The sequence below is a fragment of the Equus asinus genome, chromosome 7 (genome assembly GCF_041296235.1).
Source record: "Equus asinus isolate D_3611 breed Donkey chromosome 7, EquAss-T2T_v2, whole genome shotgun sequence".
Lineage (NCBI taxonomy): Eukaryota > Metazoa > Chordata > Mammalia > Perissodactyla > Equidae > Equus > Equus asinus.
The window spans coordinates 11,644,987-11,666,001 of NC_091796.1; the positions used below are offsets into that span (position 1 = coordinate 11,644,987).

Sequence of the window (21,015 nt, forward strand, 5' to 3'; positions counted from 1 at the left end):
TATGGCAAACCTCATTGATGTCTCATCAAAGTCTTCGGGAATTTACATGTAATGAGAAGCCATGACTGCATCCTAGTTATTAGTCTTCTGTAATTTTTATTATGAATCATTTCCAAGCAGATAGGACATGCTGAGTGCTTCAAAGGCTTCTTTCATTGTGGAGTTTAGATCATTTTCTAGGCTTTTGCATGAGGGAATTTTATTATCTGGCTTCTTCCCCTGCATGATCTAACAGCACATTAGGTCTTCTATCCTTACTTCTGAGAGAGAGATATATATATATATACATATGTATATAATGTTTTATTAAATATTATCAAATTATTTCCTTTAAACAACAAAAACATTTTCATATGTCAGCAATCAAGTAATCATAATATAATGCACAGATTTAGCAAGCAGCTATGTATGTGTTGTAGGAAAGAGACCCACAGCAGTTTAGGCTGAAGGTATGGTTTACGTTGCTTCAGTGGATGAAACAAGAGTTCATAAGCACTAATGTTTACCCCTATTTATTTGTATTTCTCTTCACTTTGCAAATGGCATTTTGCCATTTCTTTTAAACCATTTCTTTTTAACTTATTAAAATTCTCTCTTGGGAATGAGAATGAGTGACGTGTTTAGATTTGGCATACATCAATTTAAGTCTGAGGTCATTTTTTTTTCTATCTCCATTGAGTTGAATCTGAAATATATGAATGCACCTTTTGAAAATTGTTCAGCCTACATTAGTTATGCTGAGCATGTATTTACTAATTTGTCTTATTGCTTTAAAAGAGTGTTATGTATCACTGTTATACAGAGAAAATAATAAAATTAAGGAATTCTTTTTTGGTGCAGGTATTCTGTTACCAGAAGCAAAGTGTTCAGTATTGATGACAATGGCACAATCATCGCAACTAACCCTCTTGATCGAGAGATTAGTGCTTGGTACAACCTCAGCGTTACAGCCACAGAGAAATGTAAGTACTCCTTTGGGAACCACAAGTTGGTTCACCATATTTTTTAAACCACTCAATAATCTCTATGTAGTGACAAAAGCTAGCTTAAAATGTTGTTGGAACTAGAGTTAAACGACATTTTATGTCAATTCATACATGTATTTTATTACTTTAATGTTCATTCTTATTACAGCTTGTTTATATACTTGCTATTAAATATCTTTTAAAATATTTTTTATTATGACAATAAATAATGTTTCATGCAAGCAACAAGTCATGGAAAATTCAGAAAAACAAAAGAATGAAATGAAAATCACCTGAAATTCCAAAACTTATTTGTTATATAATTTTATGTTCTTAGGACATTTTCATATCAGTATATAAAAATTGAATATAAATTTTTCAATTTTTTTCTTACTGGACTATATTTTATATATATATATATATATATATATTTATGTTCTTTAAGGGTTCCTTTTTAAGTTATGAGTTTAATGAACAAACAAAGTCTTTTCTACATTCCAAAGAAAATATCCACTCATAAGAGATAGTTATAGGTGGAAAGAATTTATAATGATTATTTCATTGGAATCTTTCTATTAGAGCAAAATTTTTAATTTATAGAGAAGTTTAATGGTGTACATGTTTTACTAACATACAAATGGTAGTAAAACTATTGAGTGGAAATTAAAATTTTAAATTTTAAATAATTTAAAATTAACTAGTAATGTTGTACCATTTAACCATAATCAGGTTAGACTGACTCTGTTAGTCCATAAGGAGACTACTTTAGAAGTCAAGCATTGAATGGCTGTGCCTTGTTCTGTTTCTAGAATAAAGTGTTAATAGTCTTGCACATTAGAGACAAGGTGACACTCCAAGGCAGGCTTTTAAAACTTAGGCATTTAAAAATAGTCATATTTCAGGAGCTGGCCCCGTGGCCGAGTGGTTAAGTTCGCGCCCTCCGCTGCAGGCGGCCCAGTGTTTCGTTAGTTCGAATCCTGGGCGCGGACATGGCACTGCTCATCAGACCACGCTGAGGCAGCGTCCCACATGCCACAACTAGAAGAACCCACAACGAAGAATATACAACTATGTACCGGGGGGCTTTGGGGAGAAAAAGGAAAAAAATAAAAAATCTTAAAAAAAAAAAAGAAATAGTCATATTTCAATGAAATTATGGGAAATAATATGAAGGATTCAAACAAAAAAAATTTATTGATTGTACATCACAAAAACAGTAACACATTTTCAAATTAAACTCATAGTGTCAGCTGTGCTGATTGTCACGTCTTCATTAGGAGTGACCAGGTTTTTTCAGAGATAGGCAAATGATTCCATTTTCAGGTTGTAAAAAGTAGATAAAATCATCCTGATTTATCGCTTGGATAGTGTCTTTAAAATTATCAATCAATCATTTATTAAATAATTGTATTAATTCAAACTCAAAGAAATAGATATAACACAATGTAAAAATTTTCAAAATCATTCCCATTATTTAGCCCATAAATTTAATATAGTATAGTAAAGGAGTAAATTTGTGAATATGAAATGTTTTAGAATACATCCTTTCATATAACTGATTTTGCATAGAATTCTAATAATCTTGTTTACATTCTTGGCTTGTTCTTTGAAAGCATTAAACATGTATCTCATGCCTCACTTTAGTGAACAGTTTGCTGGTGATATAGTAGCGTGGACAGCAACTTGCGTATTTTTTGTGGTGCATTGAATAGCTCTATGGAAACACTGCAGGAGGACTGGGTCTGGGTCTTGAGTTTTCCATTTAACTAAACAATAAAGGATGGGGAGCAAATATTACAAGGGAATAAATGTTGGCTGCAACAGAAGAAATGCCAAGGCTTTTGGTGTCAGAAAACACAAAGGTGCTTATTCTAAAAGCAAAAAGCTTTTATTCATTGGGTCTTTCTGAGTGAAGGGGAGTTCAGGAGATGATTCCACTTTTGAATAAATTTTAAAGAATATGGTTCTGTTGTGCTGAAGCATGTTAACAGTGTGATTATTTTAAAAAATAAATGTGCTCTTGAAACAGTAAAGCCAGAATATATTTATATTGCAATTATCATTTTATATTTGCAGATAGTAAAACAAAATACATGTAACATTTTAAAAAATTAATTAATGGACTTGAAAACATTTTATATTCTCTTGAGGCAAAACAAGTAAATAAGCCTTCAAAGTGAAAAATTCAAGGGAAAAATAGAATAAAACATGAGATTTAATAAAAGTAGATATGTAATTTTAGATACAGAATTTCACAAAATGTGATTAGATCAACATTGAAGGTGATCTCTTGAAGCAAAAACTATCAATTTATTTGGTAAATTTTTAAACTTACAATTTGTTTGATTATTGAATATTGTATTAAAACATAATTTATAAATAAAAGACAGCTAAAAATACCAAAGACAAAAATTAAATGCCTATGAAAGGCAAACTGAATGTTTATTTTACATAGAATTTAGCACGTAGGAATTTAATCACTGTTTCAGAGAAAAGTGATTTGAGAAATTTTATCAAGTGTGACAATTATACAGTTCATGCAGATCTGCTCCTGGTACTATATAATTCGTTTTCTAAGAGTTAAAAAAAATAGCTAAAGAGATTTGATATTTGATATTCTCATTATTATTTTTATGATAGGGCTGAAAAGTTACAGAATGGGGAATGAAATTTCAAAGTAAAATATAATTAGATAAGTATTTTCAGAAACCCACTAAGTTAATGTTCATTTCACTTATCTTTGAAGATATATTTTTGAAAATTTTTGTTTCATTTTAGGAGAAAAGTGGTTAGAAAGAGCTTTTGCAAGATTGAGTAACCAATTTTCATGTATTTTTTTCTTTTCTCTTTAATTTTTAAATCTACATCATTAAGGTCATTTTAGAACAATTTTGGAGAAAATATTTTTACGTGCAAATTTCTTATCACTGTGATGTCAATATCAAAAATAACTGACCATTGAAGTCTGTGTAGTAATATAAACAAACCGCTTGAAGAATGGAAAAGAGAGCATCACACCAAGTTGTTATAAGAACGTTTGCTGGGGCCGGAGTACTGGTTAAGTTCACATTCTCCACTTTGGCAGCTTGAGCTTCATGGGTTTGGAACCTGGGCACGGACCTGCATGCCACTCATCCAGCCATGATGTGGCAATGTCCCACATGCAAAGTAGATTAAGATTGGCATGGATGTTAGCTCAGGCACAATCTTCCTCAAGCAGAAAGAGGAAGAAAGAAAAGAAAAGAAAAAAATACCCTGCATGTGATACTACCTTGAAGCTTGCAGCATAAGAGTTTTGCTCATTATAAGAAAGAGATGTTCCGTTTAATGTTTGTTTTCCCAGCAAGTGAAGTTATTTGTGCTAAGTCTTTTTCTTGGAAAGCTTCCCAAATTAAGCACCAGGCTATTTATTAGCATGCCAGCTAAGTGAATAAAATTACTAACTAGTCTAAAACGAAGCTATGAAGATATATGAATACTTTGTACAGTCATGCCAAAGGTTTAATTTGAACTTAATTTTAAACAAATTTTGCAGGAAAAATATAAAAACTTTAAATGAATTTCTTAGTAATTTTCCCTAAATTTTTTTGAATCTGAAATACTCTTTTGAATTTACTTACTTAAGCAAAAAGTTGTTCTATGGTGATATATTATGTGTTTAAACCATAAAAAATATGAGCCTTAATTTTGAATAATTCCAATTCGAAATCTTTAGAAATACCTTTTCATATTTTAATGTTTTATTTATTTTCATCCTGAATGTAACAAAATACAGGAGAGTTTTGAAAGGATAATTTCTAATGGTTTCAGTATTTACTGAAGGCCATGGACTTTTCTGTTGTGCAATATACCTTGTGGATTTTAATATTCAATTAATCAGAAATTGCAATTTCTATCATAAGTAAAACTGTTATTTATTGGCCAAAGTAATTATAAACAAAATCTCATCCTAACCCAGAAAACCTTTCCACAAAAGTGGAATAAAGAGAAAACAGTTTTATAATTGAAAAGCATTAAACCAGAATGTGATGTGCATCACAGGAAGTCGCTAAGAGATTGCTAAGACAGAAAGAAAATTCACCTTTGTATACAGCAGCAGACACAGTCCATTCCATGCACCTTCTCAGGATAAACAATTATTAGCTTTCAAGTAGGAGGACTTAACACAATTTGTTAGAGATAGTTCATCCTAAATTCACTAAGTATTTGGAGGGACCATTTGTATTTGCTGATTGGCCTTATTCAAATGAAAATTAAACTATTCGTACCTTTATGACAAGAGGTAGTTTGCAACTTGGGTGAAAGCCTTTGGTGACGTTTAGTCTCCTACACTTGCAGAGAAACTGGGAGGGCGGGGTACCATCTTCCTGGATGATTACATTTCAAAGAGATGGTTCCCAGTACTTGAGAAGACAAGCCTGGGCTTCAAAGCTGGCAAGAGGTTTACTTAGCTTTTAAAAGATTTACATACTTTTCATAAGGATAGAGAAAGAATTTACAAGTTTTCTAATGTAACTGCTCTAAGAAGAGGAAGGAGAGAAAGTTGTTTCCCTTATTTTCAACAGAGAAAACTAAGCCTCTTTTTTTTTTTTAATTTGTATGTGGCCAAACTACAATTGCAAATATAATTTTTCATTAACAAAATGACCTGTGGATTATAAATAAAGGCATTAAGACAAATAAAAGAACTTCCCTCTTCCCGCTCATTAATGTATGCTCCCTTCCATGGCTTTTTTAATTAAAGAAAGAAAGAGGGACCAGCCTGGTGGTGTAGTGGTTAGGTTCACATGCTCTACTTTGGCAGCCTGGGGTTCACCAGTTCAGATTCTGAGTGTGGACCCACACACTGCTCATCAAGCCATGCTGTGGCGGTGTCCCACACACAAAATAGAGGAATATTGGCACAGATGTTAGCTCAGGGACAATCTTACTCAAGCAAAAACAGGAAGATAGGCAACAGATGTTAGCTCAGGGCCAATCTTCCTCAAACAAACAAACAAACAAAGAGATAGAGAGAGAGAGAAAGATTTGAAATAATAAAATATAATTACACATTATGCTACCACTTGCTTTTTTTACCATTTCACAAAAAAATCATATCTATAACTTCTGGTTAGTAGATAAAATAAAGTAACATTTGATATTTATTGCTCCACTTATATGCTCTGTAATCTGGATGCTTTATGTGTGTTAATTCATTGAATCTCTAGACTAGATCTATAAAGTAGTCACCAGTATCATTTCCATTTACAGAAAACTAACCAAACAAACAGTGGTTAAGCGTTTCTCTCAAATTGAGAACCAAGATTAAAATCCAAGTAGTCCAGGGGTTTGCCCAGTGGCATAGCAGTTGGGTTTGTGGGCTCTGCTTGGGCAGCCTGGGGTTCAGTGGTTTGGATCCCAGGCGTGGACCTACACACTGCTTATCAAGCCATGCTGTGGCAGGCGTCCCACATGTAAAACAGAGGAAGATGGGTGTGGATGTTAGCTCAGGGCCAATCTTCCTCAGCAAAGGGAGGAGGATTGGTGGTGGATGTTAGCTTGGGGCTAATCTTCCTCCAAAAAAGGAAAGAATCCAAGCAGTCCAATTTTAAAGCTTGCAATATTAATAACTGTGTTACAGTGACTCACTTATTTTTAATCAGCACACAGAATTTCATAGTATGGTTGTAATTTATTTTTGTCAGTTCCATTTTGCTATATATTTGGGTTGTATCCAGTCATTTGGGTGTGATGCAAGCAATTCTGGGATAAATAAATTGGCTCATGTGCTTTTATATACTGTTGCCTTGAACTGTAGCATAAGTTTTCCAAAACTAATTACTTGCTCAAAGATACATGTAGTTTAATTTTTGCTATCAATTGCCAAAGTAGGTTTTAGAAAAGTTTTCTCCACCATCACTGGTTGTTTTTCATAATTAACACAAATCACATGGACTAAATCATGAATCTCCCCTCTTCTGGTGAGCAAGAGCCTTTGTGAATATTATGATAGAGGAACATATCTCAGCTGTAGTCAGCTTTGCCCCCCAGGGTATCTTTGACAACATTGGAAGACAATTTTGGTCATTACCACTAGGGTGGGAATTCTACTGGCATTAGCTTTTAGAGGCCAGGGATGCTGCTAAGCATCCTACACTGCACAAGACAACCCCCCAAAACAAGAATTATCCAGTCCAAAATACCAATAGTGACAAGGATGAGAAACCCTGTTAGAGATCATTGTAATTTTCTCATCTGTGAAGTTCTAGTTTGTGATTTTCTTCCCCTGAATTTTCTTTCTCAAATCAATTGTCAGGATTTGAATATCAGAACTGTGAATATTTCATCTTGTGATGCAAACATTTTTCCAGATCACTGTTGTTTTGTCTTTGCTCTTCTTACATTTGTTTTGCCATTTAAGAAATGTATTTGGGAGCCAGCCCCATAGCGTAGCGGTTAAGTTTGGGTGTACTCCACTTTTGCGGCCCAGGTTCGCAGGTTCAGATCCTGAGTGTGGACCTACACCACTCATCAGCCATGCTGTGGCAGTAAACCACATATAAAGTGGAGGAAGATTGACACGGATATTAGCTCAGGGCTAATCTTCATCAAAAAAAAATGTGTTTAACTATATCTTCCTATTTCTTCATGATTTCCATATTTCTTGGCTCACTTAAGAAAAATCTTTCCAACTGAATATATACATAAAATTTTGCCTAGATATTATTATAATTCTTTTATTTTAAAATGTATTGAGATCATTATACCACGTCCAGTCTTGTTTTTAAAAACTACGCTGAACAATGCCATCATCTAAGGGCACTGACTACTGGCTTCTTAACTGCCTTGTCCACTTCAGCTGTGACTTTAGGCAACTCATTTATAATCTGTAAAACTAAATGCTTTCTTGATGTTTTTATCTGTAAAGCTGGGGAGAAAAGTAATACATATATTCATCAGTATTAAATGAGTTAGTACAAACACATTCAATAGTTCCTGGATTCTAGAAAATTGCCCATATACCTGACTTCCTTACTGCTTTTCCTCATCAGCTCCTGCAGTCTATGGCAGGCACCAGGCACTCAATAAATGTTGGTTGAATTGAATGCATTGAGAAGAATGTTTTTTCCCTAGGCTGTATTGTTGATGAATATATTAATTATATGGAGATACTGTCTTCAGATAGCTTTTATTCACATAAAGTAAAAGTATTCCACACAACCTAAGTGCAGTTTTCATGACCTTTCCCGGAAAAACAGCATTAACCTTCTTTATTTTATTGTGTTTATTCAATTTGCAGACAATGTACAACAGATTTCTGCAGTCCCTGTGTATGTGCAAGTTCTGAATATTAATGATCACGCTCCTGAGTTCTCTGAATACTATGAGACTTTCGTTTGTGAAAATGCAGCCTCTGGGCAGGTAAGAACCCATAATAAATTGCTGATGTCTAAACATTGCCATATATTATGTATAATAACTTTTGCTATGTATTCCATTCTGAAATGACAAAAATAAGCTTTATTTAGCTACATTAATTACACACTTTTATGTTTATGTTGTAAGTTCTGTGTAATTTAAATTTCTTTCTTTTTTTAAAAAATAAATGTAAACGTCAAGTTTTCCACTTCCAAATTCCTTAAGTGTTTGAAAAATCTGCAAACACTAGGGATTCAATGGTAAATTCTTTATACTTGGTCAATACAATAAAGAAGAAAATATTTTGTAATTCTATAGATTAAATAATTGTAATTAACTTTTATTTTTTCATCCATGATGACAATAAAGATAAAATGATATATAAGCGTAAGCACATGGAAAGGAAGAGCTGGAATTCTTCTGTGGCTTATAACCGCTGTATCAGACATACTACTACAAATGAAACTCAATTTCAAATAAATTACTAAGTATGTAAACCTTATGAGAGCATACTCATTTTGAAATACATCATCATTACTTCACAATTTATTTCGCACATTTTCTCATGTGAAGCTCACCTTTTTCATTTGTAAAATTTAGAGTTTAAATCAGATTGTTCTTTGAATATTTCTCCGTTCCAGTACACGATAGCCTCACATTTTTCTTAGGTGTCCTTTGAGGATGTAGAAGGCTACCAAACGTCACAGAAAATTTTTCAAAATTTATAAACCAGTTTTTAGAATATTGAATAAGTGTATATATATATTATGAACTTCGTTATTCTAACTAGACTTGAATTTATCAACAAAGCTGTCTGGAGACAATTTGAGCTCTACAAAAGTGCAAATTATAATTTTCTACCAATAAATCGTAGTAGCTTACACTATGCTTTATGTTCAATTTCCTAATATGGTAAGAAATAGGCATATCTTAAGAAATAGGTATACCTTAGTTGTTAGGCTTATTCAACCATAACATATTGGAAATCAGCAATGATTCTTAAAATATCTTGTGAAATTTATTTGGCTATGGTTATGTCAGAATACATTTTATTCTGGAAATAACTCAAATCTTCTCAGTATTTCTAAAAATATTTTTGAAAGTAATAATAAAATGATTAGAAATACATAAATGAATTTAAACTTAAACTACTTCTTTTGATTGGGTTAGGACCTAGGGTTTTTGATAAACTAAAAGGTGGGTATAAAACTCTCAGAGATTCTCTTCTGCGTGGCACTGCCCCCTCAATCCAAAAGCATACTCCTTTAGAAACCTGTGGACCTGCAGCATAGGGAAGAAGGAATTACAAAAGCAGAGTGCAGGTGAACCGGGACCTATGGCTCCTCTAGAAACTAGGCCTAGACATTTCTTTGACCTTGGCATTATAAATAGCTTATATATTTAGGAATTTAACATATCTGATTTTCTGAACATTTCAAACATATCTTGTGACCTCGACATATCAATAAGCAATTTTTTAAAAATCGCCAAAATAATTCCGGTGAATCTAATAAAGGATAGTTTAAATGTAGTAAACTCATTTTCTTAAAATTCAAGTAATTTTGGAAGTAATTGATCTTACAATTTTCTAAGCTATACATATTACATTTACATATTTAAGGTAAATTATATATTTCTAATTATTGTAAGTACAATTATGTTTTATAGTTATTTAATTATTTATATCAAATTTAAAGTATAGAACTTGTAATGAGTATATTATTTTGTATAGTTTACATAAATATGAATGTATTCAGAGTATCCCATTGATTAGATAACCTATTTCCAAACTTAAAAACATAGGCTTAATTTACTTCATCTTCTATAGACTTGTTTCTGTAAACGTCCTGGGTAAATCCACTTACCCAACAAAGGTGAGTGTTCAGTAGTCTCACCTGGACTGAGCTGGCAGAAGATTTGGGAAGGCAACACAATTTATCTGATAAGAGCCTTGAGACCAGAGTTCTCGCCCTGGGTGATAAATACTTCTAGGATGATGCTACTTAATACCAAAGATCACACTGGACCATTTATTCTAAGTCCTCAGCTGTTGATAATAACAATTATAATTAACAGTGTTGATAACAACCTTTTCAACTTGCATCATGTGAAAAGACGGACATATACATTCCTAGTAATACATTCACTATTGCATTAGAGTTGTTTCATATCTTGACAGACTGAGTGGATCGCTCATTCTTTTCAGGAGATCTTGGCTCCTAAGCAAGAACTCAGCAGGCAGTATGTTTGTAATGTAGTGGAATATTCACCTTTTTTGAGAAACAATATGTATTTTTTCTACTCACTGATTACCAACAGTGACACCACAATCATAGAAAGCTTTGGGAATTAGGCACAGATGAATGGATAACAGAGGGCAGAGCAGATGAAATTTCCTACAGCACAGTTTTCTGACTTCAATGCTCAAAAACTTCAATAGCTTTCCCAAAACCAGCACATAAAAGTGCAAAACTTGCTGGCCTGGTATTTAGCACTCTCTTTGATTTGGTCACAATTTTATCTATCCTGCTTTAAAAAAAAAATCATCTTGTTCACAGTCTGAACTGCTTGTTTGTCAAACTGTAGACTACACTTTCCACTTTATAGTTTTTCTCATATGAACCCTTCTTTCTGAAATGCCTCTGTCTATTCCTAGGAAAATTTTAACTAACTCGCAAAACTGAACTTCAATATCCCATAAATAATCAAATCATTTTTAAACAAATGTATGTTTACAGTGTTTCAGACATGATTCTAGCAACATTCTGAACATTAACCCATTTAATTCTCAAAAAAGTATGTGAGGAAAATATATTGCATGCCTCACTTTATGAGTGAAGAAATTGAGGCTCAGAGAAGTCCTGAGGAAAGACAGAGAAATGTTTTAACTTAAGTGCTGGCATCAGAATCCATGCATGTAACCACTATATTTTGCAATTGTCTCTGTTCCTAGTTTAAATAGATCTTATACATTTGTCAAATAAGTAATCTCTAGTTGTTCATGTTTTCTAGATTATAAGATACTTGTGAACAATGAGAGAGTTTATTTTGATATCATTGATAACATGCAGTGTGGCTCCCAATAATAACTAATTGAATAAATGAACAGAACATGAAGACACTATTCTCAAAACAATGGTATTTTTTTCTATAATTCTCTGGAGATATTCATTTGAATTTGTCGGCCTTATACATGCTATTTAAAGCCTTGGTGAGATCCCTTAAGGAGAATATGTGGACAGAGAAAAGAATAAGCTTAAAGACTGAGACGTGGACTCCAATATTAAGTGTTTGGGGCTTGAGGAAAAACCAGAAAACAAAATTTGTAAGAAGCAAACCAGGAGAGTGTGGTGACCTAGAAACAAGATAAAGAAAGTGCTCCTGGGAGGATGGAGTTGTTACCTGTTTTGTTTGCTGCTTACAGGTCAGATAAAAGCAGAAAAGAAAAGATTCTGTTGAATTTAACAGTAGAAATTTTGGACTTACTAGAGTATTTGTAGTTAACAAAATATATAGCATCACCCAGGAAGTAAATATAAAGTGAGAATATGAAAAGACATAGGACAGAGCCTTTGGGAACAGTAATATTTAAGGATTTGGTAAAGGAAGGGAAGATTGCAAAGGAGGCTGACTAGGTACGACCAGTGATGTAGGAAGGAACAAGAAGATTTTGGGCATTAACATTCATGGAGTTGATAGTTTTTGAAAGAGGCAGTGTCAATAGCCTTAATTCTTGCTAGTCCAAGAAAAAAAAAATACTTTCGTATTTTACCATATGGGCAACTTCACACTTTAAAAATAAGTAATTTTATAAATAATTCATAGCAATATAAATAGTGACAGTGCAAAATGACTTTATTAAAATGTGGCCAAGAGAAATTGCACCGGACAGTTACTAAGAAGGATAAGGAGGATGTGATTCAAGATTATTGCCATGAGGGTCAAGACTGGTGCGGTAGTGGGGAGGGATGAGCTTAACTCTGCTGAAACAAAAGGCAGGAGGATTTTCAAGCACCGCGGTGAACTAGTGGAAAAGGACTGGAGGACACATCAGGAGGGAGATTGGTCAATGTAGTTACACCTTCTGTGTCTGCAAATTGGTTCTTACGGAAGTTAGGCTTCTACCCTCCCACAGAGACTGGGAGACAGGGCTCTATCTTTCTTGATGATTACATTTCAACACTTGGTTTCCAGGTTCTAGGGAAAGACCATCCTGTATTATAAAATGGGGAGAGCCGGGGAGAAGATTTATCTGCATTACAAAGGGCAGAGAAAGAATTTGCAATTATAAGTTTTCTGGTGTAAATGCACCAAGAAAATGGAGGTCAGGAACCTCTAGTCAGGAGAAAATCTGTCTAAAATTGAGTCAATCTGAGGGGAATGTTATGGCCTTCTTGGTCAAGTGTTAATAAAATATTTGTCAATATATAATGCTTCCAGAAGGTTTAAAACTCTTTTACAACTCATATTTTTGTTGAAGGAAGAATGGCTGTTTTCTTTGCTCTATGATTACAAAACATTTAATCTTTAGATTTATAAGCAGCAAATGGAATAACAAACTTGAAAAGAAATTCTATTGCATCTCTTTCCATCAAGTCACATTTGGATATATTCTGCCTTCAGCACTTTTCCATTTACAAGATAGAGCAAATAGATTTTGGTGCAGAAATTTTATAAAAGGTGAAAAAATACTGACATTTATTTTTCGCAAAACAGAACAGCTCAGATTCTTATGACAAATTATTTGAAGTCCTTCCTGTTGAATGACTGAACGGATGATTACTGTATTTTCTCTGTATCCTTAGAATCATATTGTTCACTCTCTGATTCTTGATTTTGAGAAAATTCATCTGTTATATCTTCATCTGAAGACAAATAGTCTGAAATTTTGCTTGCATTATCAGTTTCACCATCATCTTGAGTCTATAGTGCTGGTTTCTGCTTTTGGTATTCATCTAATTCATCTAAAAATTATGAAATATCTTCTGCAGTCAATTTTATTTTCTATGTCATTATGGATGTAAAATGAAAAATTCTGAATTTTTAATTGTATTCAATGAAAAATAAAATCAGACAAAAAGAGATAGTGTATCAGTTCTTTTATATCTTTTTGAACATTGATGTAATACTTTGAGGAACATTTTTAAAAAGAAAAGGAAGAAGACTGATGCGGTGGGAAGATTTACCTTATTATTGTATCATCCTTCTTGGACATTCATCGTTGAAGTTTCATATAAATCTTTTAAAAGAACACTGGGAAAAATTCATGAGTAATGATGAAATAATTTGTAGGATGATGAAATAGCACAATATTCAAGGAATAAAAAGAACCATATCACTAAGTTTCCATAATGTATCCTAGATTTACAAAAGTGTCTAATGTGCCCATTCAGTAATTGAAGATAGGATTAATTTCTTTATTTAAAAATATGTAAATATTTCTTTATTATTTGAAACATGTCTAAGACTTTAAAAAAATGAAATACCAATATATAGAGCTGCTCAAAAGGAAACTCAAATACTAATTTTTGGTGCAGTGAGCTATAAAGATATACTGAGAGTTAAACTCTTGCTGAGGAAGAAAAATGTCCAGTGGATATAGTGGATAGAGTTCTTTTGTGAACTGCTGAAATGTTAAATGTAAAGCAATATGGAAAATCTATAGAATAATATACTTTTTATAATTTTACAGATGTGTATATTATGCTTCAAAAAATTTCGGTAAATTTTTCAACATCATGTAACTTATGAGCAATTGAGCCAGGATTATAATTTGTATCTATCTCCAAAAATGATGCTGATTTTAACGATGCCCTTCTAATCTCAAAGACTGGCTGTCCAGGGCCAGCCCGGTGGCACAGCTGTTAAGTGCACACGTTCTGCTTTGGTGGCCCGGGGTTCGCTGGTTCGGATCCCAGGTGCGGACATGGCATTGCTTGTTGAGCCATGCTGCGGTAGGCATCCCACATATAAAGTAGAGGAAGATGGGCACGGATGTTAGCTCAGGGCCGGTCTTCCTCAGCAAAAAAAAGGAGGATTGGCCATCGTTAGCTCAGGGCTAATCTTCCTCAAAAAAAAAAAAAGACTGCATAATGCAAAAAAATAGGAATAAACGTTTTTCTCTTTCTGTACTCATAAAGAATTACATTTACAATTTTAAGGGCAGAAATAAAGTAAGGTCAATTTGACTGATCCTTACCTCCTTTCTGGGATATGCATTGCTCGAACTCAGAATGAGTAACATTGGTCAGCCCTATGTCACAGAGGTTTTCTTGAAGGAAAGAAGCCAGAAATTATCAAAATAATTCTCAGGGGACTCATAGGTGTCACTATCAGATCTGGAAGTTAGTCTCAGTTCTATAAGTATCTGAAAGAATGATACATAGCATGCCTACTTGTAATGTTTCTCCATGCAAATCCAAGGAGAACCCAAAAATCACCCGTCACTTTGCTGCATACACTTTGGTTTAGGAATTGAAATCAATGAACAGATGGTTTGACTGCTGCCAATATACCCAGCATTACCATAGATACTTTCTTCCTAACACACAATGCCTTATTTAATAACATGGGTGTTTGGGCTTTCATAGCTCCTGAATTGTTGTTGTTTCCACCATATGTTTCCTCAGATATTATGTGTGGAATTAAGACTGACTAGGCCTCAGATTTCTGGTTTGAAATTTACTGTGTAGGTTTCCTTCAAGTACAACTAAAACCCAGCACCTAATATCAATATGTACCTCCCAAGGTGCCACCAACAACTTTCAAATGTGCTGTTAATCTCTTACTCATTCCTAAAAGTTAGGTAGTAATGTGTGACCATTAAAACTAATGGAGTAAGGTCTCTAAAAATATTTGCTTTAAAAGATAATAAAGCTTATCTTATGTAACTGAAGTAGTTTAAATACAGAAACCATATCGTTTTTAACACCTATATAAATAAGTTTTATAAAAATTTATTGCAAAGCGTAATAAAAGTTATATGATTGCTTGCCATAACCTTGACAAGAAAACCCAATGGTGCTGATTAGCAAAATATTAAGAGCATTCTGTTTCGAAGCTTTCAGAGGAAATGCATTTTACTCTGTTTAAAAATAGAGAATAGTCAATCAATAAAATAAAGTGATTACATCATCAAAACACAAATTGTGAAATGTATGACACATAGTATAAATTCTTGACTAAACCAAGGGAAGATGCATCCTCAGATCACAAACACACATCTCAGCCTGAGACCCCTCCAAGAAAATTGCTAATAAGAAGGTGGGGAAGAATAAAAGATGGAGAACATATAAAGAAGATGTTGGAATTAGAAATACAAAACTTCTTAATAGCAAAATCTAGGGGGAGATTTTGTGTCAAGGAAGATAGACTTGGCGTGAATTTGTTTGTATTAAGAATCCCAAAGTGAGTTCACTGTTCTTCCACATGCTCGCCTTCTTCACGCTGCTCTTAAAAAGAGCAGGCCTTTGATGCTCAAAAAACCCAGCACCATTATAGTTTAAAGAACATGTACATATGCGCATGCACATGTGCACACACACACACACAACGACAAACAAAAGAATGTAAGAAATCTACATCACAAAAAGAGTTACAAATGGATGAAGAATGTCAAGGAAAATAGACCACATCAGTTTCTGTGTACTTTAAACATGACCTATTAGTCTTTGCTTGCTTTCATTCTTTCTGGTACAGCAATACGTTCTAGTCTGTGCCATTTATTAATTTGTTGCTTCCTAGCTGCACATTCATCCTTCAGTACCTGCTTAAAAAGGACCTGCGCTGTGATACTGTATTAATGGATTGACCTCTTTAAAGTATTTCTCTTTTATCGTGAGTGCAAACTTGAGCCTTGTCAATAGAGGACATTGAATGAACATTGCAAGAGGAAAAGGATTACTCTTCCTGGTTCCAGTGTGTGGGGTTTTTGCTTGTCCCTTTCTCACACCACACGGTCGTCCAGCCGACTAGAGATGTGGAGATATTATTGGTGCTTTTCCTAGCCACATGACTAGTCCCAAACTTCCCAAATGTTCAGTCCCTTGGCAGCCATACAACTCAGGCCAGGCCAGATGAGATCTTTCAGCCCTCTCGAAGTGGACGTTGTGTCATCCAGGCCTGCAGTGGTCTTCCAACATCCTCTGCATTTCCATCCACCAACCCTTTTGTACCCTGGAGGATTGTTCATGCTTGCCTGGAGGATGTGGGCTAGCTCTGGCCCAGGCAACCCAGTGAACTTCTTTGCCTTGTACACAGGATGCTGCAGCCACACCTTCTCCAAGGAGATCTGAAGCTCGTCTTGGAGAGAGGGCCTCCCTTGTACGTTTGTCTGTCATTGATAATTTCACTGAGGCCTGGAGTACCCTTTGTGTTCTCATTACATTTTATAGTTTCTCTCCTGTTACAGCTTAGTGATTCTTTATGTTAAAATTCTTCCATTTACATTAGTGTGTGGTTCCTGTCCCTTACTTGGACCAAGACTGATACATAGGCTCATCTTTTATATTTCTTATCCTAAATCTGGAAAGAGTTTTTCCCCAAGATTCCATGATATTTTTAGTGGGGAACTGCAATAAATGTAGCTGGAATGGTCAGTAAATAAAATGAGGATTCCCGTCCAAATAAACCAAGAAAAACCCTGCTCTCCTTCTCTCTTGTTCTATCAAGCTCTCTTTTTCTCATTCTCTTTTATTTTTAATAATGTTAAAGGCCACTCTAAGGAAAACTCAATCTCATTTTGTTATTTCTTTGTGAATTTCTTTGTTTTCCTCAGTGTTTTACAATTAATATATTTTAGAGAAAGATAGATATGATAATTTTTTGAAGGGTTTCCTTTAATTAGAGCTATTATAAATATTTAGAGGTAGATATTTTTTTCCTCCAATTGCAAAAGACAATCCCACTTATAGTTCAGCTCTAGTCGGGATAGTTCTGCCATATATATGTGTATCTGTACATATCTATACACATATATGTATAAAGCTATAGAAAGTTATGGCAAATAATTTGTTTTAGGTCAAAATACTTTATCTAAATGTCTCATAGACATGAATCCTAGAAGTAGTCCAGGACTCTCTAACTTTGAATGTGATAGAATTAATATGGAAAATATAGAAAGGTGACAATACCAGGGGCTGGACCCACGACGTAGTGGTTAAATTTGGCATGCTCTGCTTCGGTGGCCTGCGTTTGCAGATTTGGATCCCAGGTATGGAACTACGTCACTCATCAGCCATGCTCTGGAGCCAACCCTCACACAAAATAAAAGAAGATTGTCACAGATGTTAGCTCAGGGCGAATCTTCCTCAACAACAACCAAAAAGGTGACAATACCAAAAAAAGGAAAAGCTATTTTATACATTAGATACCATCATACAGTTAAAAGACGGTGGATGAAGAAGTAAATCCTACAAAAAAGTAAATATTTGAAAGCAGTGTCAAATTTAGTAAATTTTTTCAATTACATTAACTGTATTCACAAACCTTATACCTTATTAGTAGATTGATAAATTGTAAGTAAAAATAAAGACAAAGGTAGATGGGGAAATAATTATTTGCAAGTTGGAAAAGTCATTTGGTCATTGATATACAAAAGGACTTGCTGGTTGATAAGAAGTCATCTTGTTTAAAAGCTGGTTCCTTGGTACCAATGAAGTAGGTGATCTTTCAGAAATACCATGAATGACTTTGTCAATGAAGTAATATCCAGGTGCTTTGTATGCAGTACAGATGACACATTCATTATTTGTCATGTGAATGTTTTTCCCAGGTTATCTTGGTCTCATTGAGGTTTATCCAAATAATTTTCTGTAATACACGTTCCTAGAAATTAATATATTTTTTATTTTCTATCAGTTCAGAAACCACATTCTACTATATAGTCTTTTAAAATAGAATATCTACTATTACTATTCACAGAGAGTGAGAATTTTTCATAAATTGATTTATAGAAAACGTTTGATAAATTACTTATGTGTATAAAAATACCAACACAGTATGTAAAAATGAGTAAAAATATAATTTAAGCATATAGATAATTTTACTTAATTTAGGAATAACAACCAAAGTCCAGGGTGTTTTGGAATGCCAATTACCTAATAAAGAACCTTAAACCCAATAAAAAGAAAAGCAGTCTTTCAAATTCGCTCCTAGTTTATTAGCACAACCAGATTAAGGAGTTTTGAAATAACACAATTTTAGGCAATTAGATTCCAGAACAATCAATAAATCATCCTTTGGGAGCAACATTTTCCCTTGTTACTTTTATTTTGACATCAAGACTATCAAAATTTTAAAACTTGTATTCACAAATAATTTGGGCAAAATGCTTTGAATTGTGAAACTTGTATCTTAAAAGCTTATGATGTGACTATGAGTGTGAGACTTGATAAGACTGTCTGTGAGCTTTGCTTGTTCATTTTTTATAATGTAAATCTATGAGTAAGCGTGAGGGCAAAAGCGTAGCATTTTAAAACAATTAAAAATTTTCCAAATGCATTTCAGTGACGATATACATGTCTTAAAAGCATGTTTTATTATATACAATAGTTTCTTGATTATTTTACATAGGATTTTGTTTTTTTCCAAAAGAATGGTAATTTTTTAATGGTGAACTTATTTTGGGATATTAGAGATTGCTTAACTGTGGTAGAATATCGGAAAACCAAACAATAAGCCATTTTTCTTCCAACTAATTATCATTCTTGGCCCCAAAGTGACCAAAGAGTCAAAAAAAAGATGTGTATTTGTTACCCCAGGCTTCTCTATTTTTTGTTTTTTTGAGTGGCATTATCTACTACACTTCTAACTTAGTCTGAAGCAATACATAGCCACAGCTCTCCAATGATAACTGAGTGTGCCTGGGTAAATTTGATGGATTTGCCTCTTTCACCAGTTGGGAAAAAGGAACAGGGTAGCAAAATAATTTTTCTTCCTTTTATTTATTCTTTAAACGTTGTCCTTTGTTTTTGTTTGTTTTATTTTGTTTTGTTCTGTGTTTTTGAGAGAAAGAGTGTCCTTTGCAGAGGATTTCAATGAACATTTGTTTTCTATGGTTAATTTGGGGGCATTGTACAGGCTGATTGGTATTCTTCATTATTGTTTAAAAATCACGTATGTAGGAAATCATGGGTTTAATCCAAATGTTCACCCTCATGTTGGAACGAAACATCAAAAACAACAGTAAGCAACAATAACAGAAAGATTGCCTGGTGCGGTGGCAAGAGGACTTTACTATCTCTCACATAAGCTTCCTGAATTAAATGCTAATCTAACCAAACTGAATGCCAATTTCTCATTTGGGAAGAAGGATACAGCTTTCGTTGTACAATGCTTATCTTACAAAGATTTAGTAAAGATTAAATACTATTAAATGAGAAAATGGGTAGACGTGGTCTTTGTTAAATTTCAAGTAATTTTGTTAATGTCGACAATAACAGCTAAGAATAGTGTCACGCATTACAAGTTCTGAACATGGGCCCATTCCCTTCTAGAGAGATCAGAATGAGCTCTAAGGTGTCTGTGTCCACCTGACATCGCACAGAAACAGCACTGTCAGTATATATTGTGGATGAGGGTGGGAGCAGGTTAAAATCTTTCATCAATGCTTAAAGGAATTCATTACTTATAAGGTAAAAACCAAAAGTTACAAACTCCAATATAAACATATTATTGAGGTTGGTTTTGTTATTTTATTGGAGTTTTGATTTTGTCAGATTCTTGATTTACTTTGATTGGTTTGAAACAGATTAAGTTGTTTTTTTACATCTCTGGAGCAATAATTCAATAAATTACACTTGTCGTTTTTCTCTCTGAAGTAATTTAATACTCGTTTATTTGTTGATCAGATTATTTTATTTCAAAACTATTATTTGCAAGACAAGAAAAATGATGACGTTGAGTATGCAAATCACAAAAAAAGAGTAATTAGATAAATGGGGGTAAAAATTTAAATCCATATTCTATAATATAATATTTGTGTTTTCTAATGCATTTGAAAATATGCATGATATGAGCATTATTGAGGAACAGCTATATAACTACATTTAAATTCTTCAGTCTTTCAACAAATTTTGCTGGAGCAATTGAATATTCATAGGCAGGAAATAGGAAACTCCACCTAAATCTCATACCATATACGAAAATTATTTCCTCCTGTCATAGATTTAAATGTAAACCTAAAGCTACACAACTTTGAGAAGTAAACACAGGAGGAAAATTTCCCCGCTGTGGCTGGGCAAGAGTTTATATTTATACATCCCCAAAAATCCAATCCATAAGTGAAAAATGTATTAATTTAACTTCATCAAAGTTAAAAACTATGAAAATCCCCGGTAAAAAAATAATTAAAAGGCAATCTACAGCCTAGAAGAAAATATTTGAAAGCCAAAGATTACTCAAAGGACTTGTATCCAGGATATACTAATAGCTCTTAAAACTCAACATTTATATAAAAAGAAACAGTCCAAATATAAATGGGCAAAAGGCCTGACCAGACATTTCACTGAGAGGTTCTACAGAAAACAAATCAGCACATGAAAAGATGGTGAACTTCATTAGCTATTTGGGAAAGCAAATTAAAACCGCAATGGGATATCATTACACACCTCCTAGAATGGCCAGAGTAATAAAAACCAGTGACAACATC

General features: G+C 33.6%; 1 protein-coding gene across 5 annotated transcripts in view; it reads left to right on the plus strand.

Annotated features, from left to right (window-relative positions):
- Positions 1–21,015, plus strand: part of CDH19 (cadherin 19) — a 104,295-nt gene that overhangs the window by 65,494 nt on the left and 17,786 nt on the right. For all 5 annotated transcript variants that reach the window (XR_011504368.1, XM_044774848.2, XM_014827974.3 and 2 more), the window contains exons 9-10: positions 841–962; positions 8,248–8,369. Coding sequence is in view for 4 of the 5 variants with exons in the window: in XM_044774848.2 (XP_044630783.1) it covers positions 841–962; positions 8,248–8,369 (244 nt within the window). In the remaining variant the exon portion in view is untranslated. The remainder of the gene's footprint in view (positions 1–840; positions 963–8,247; positions 8,370–21,015) is intronic.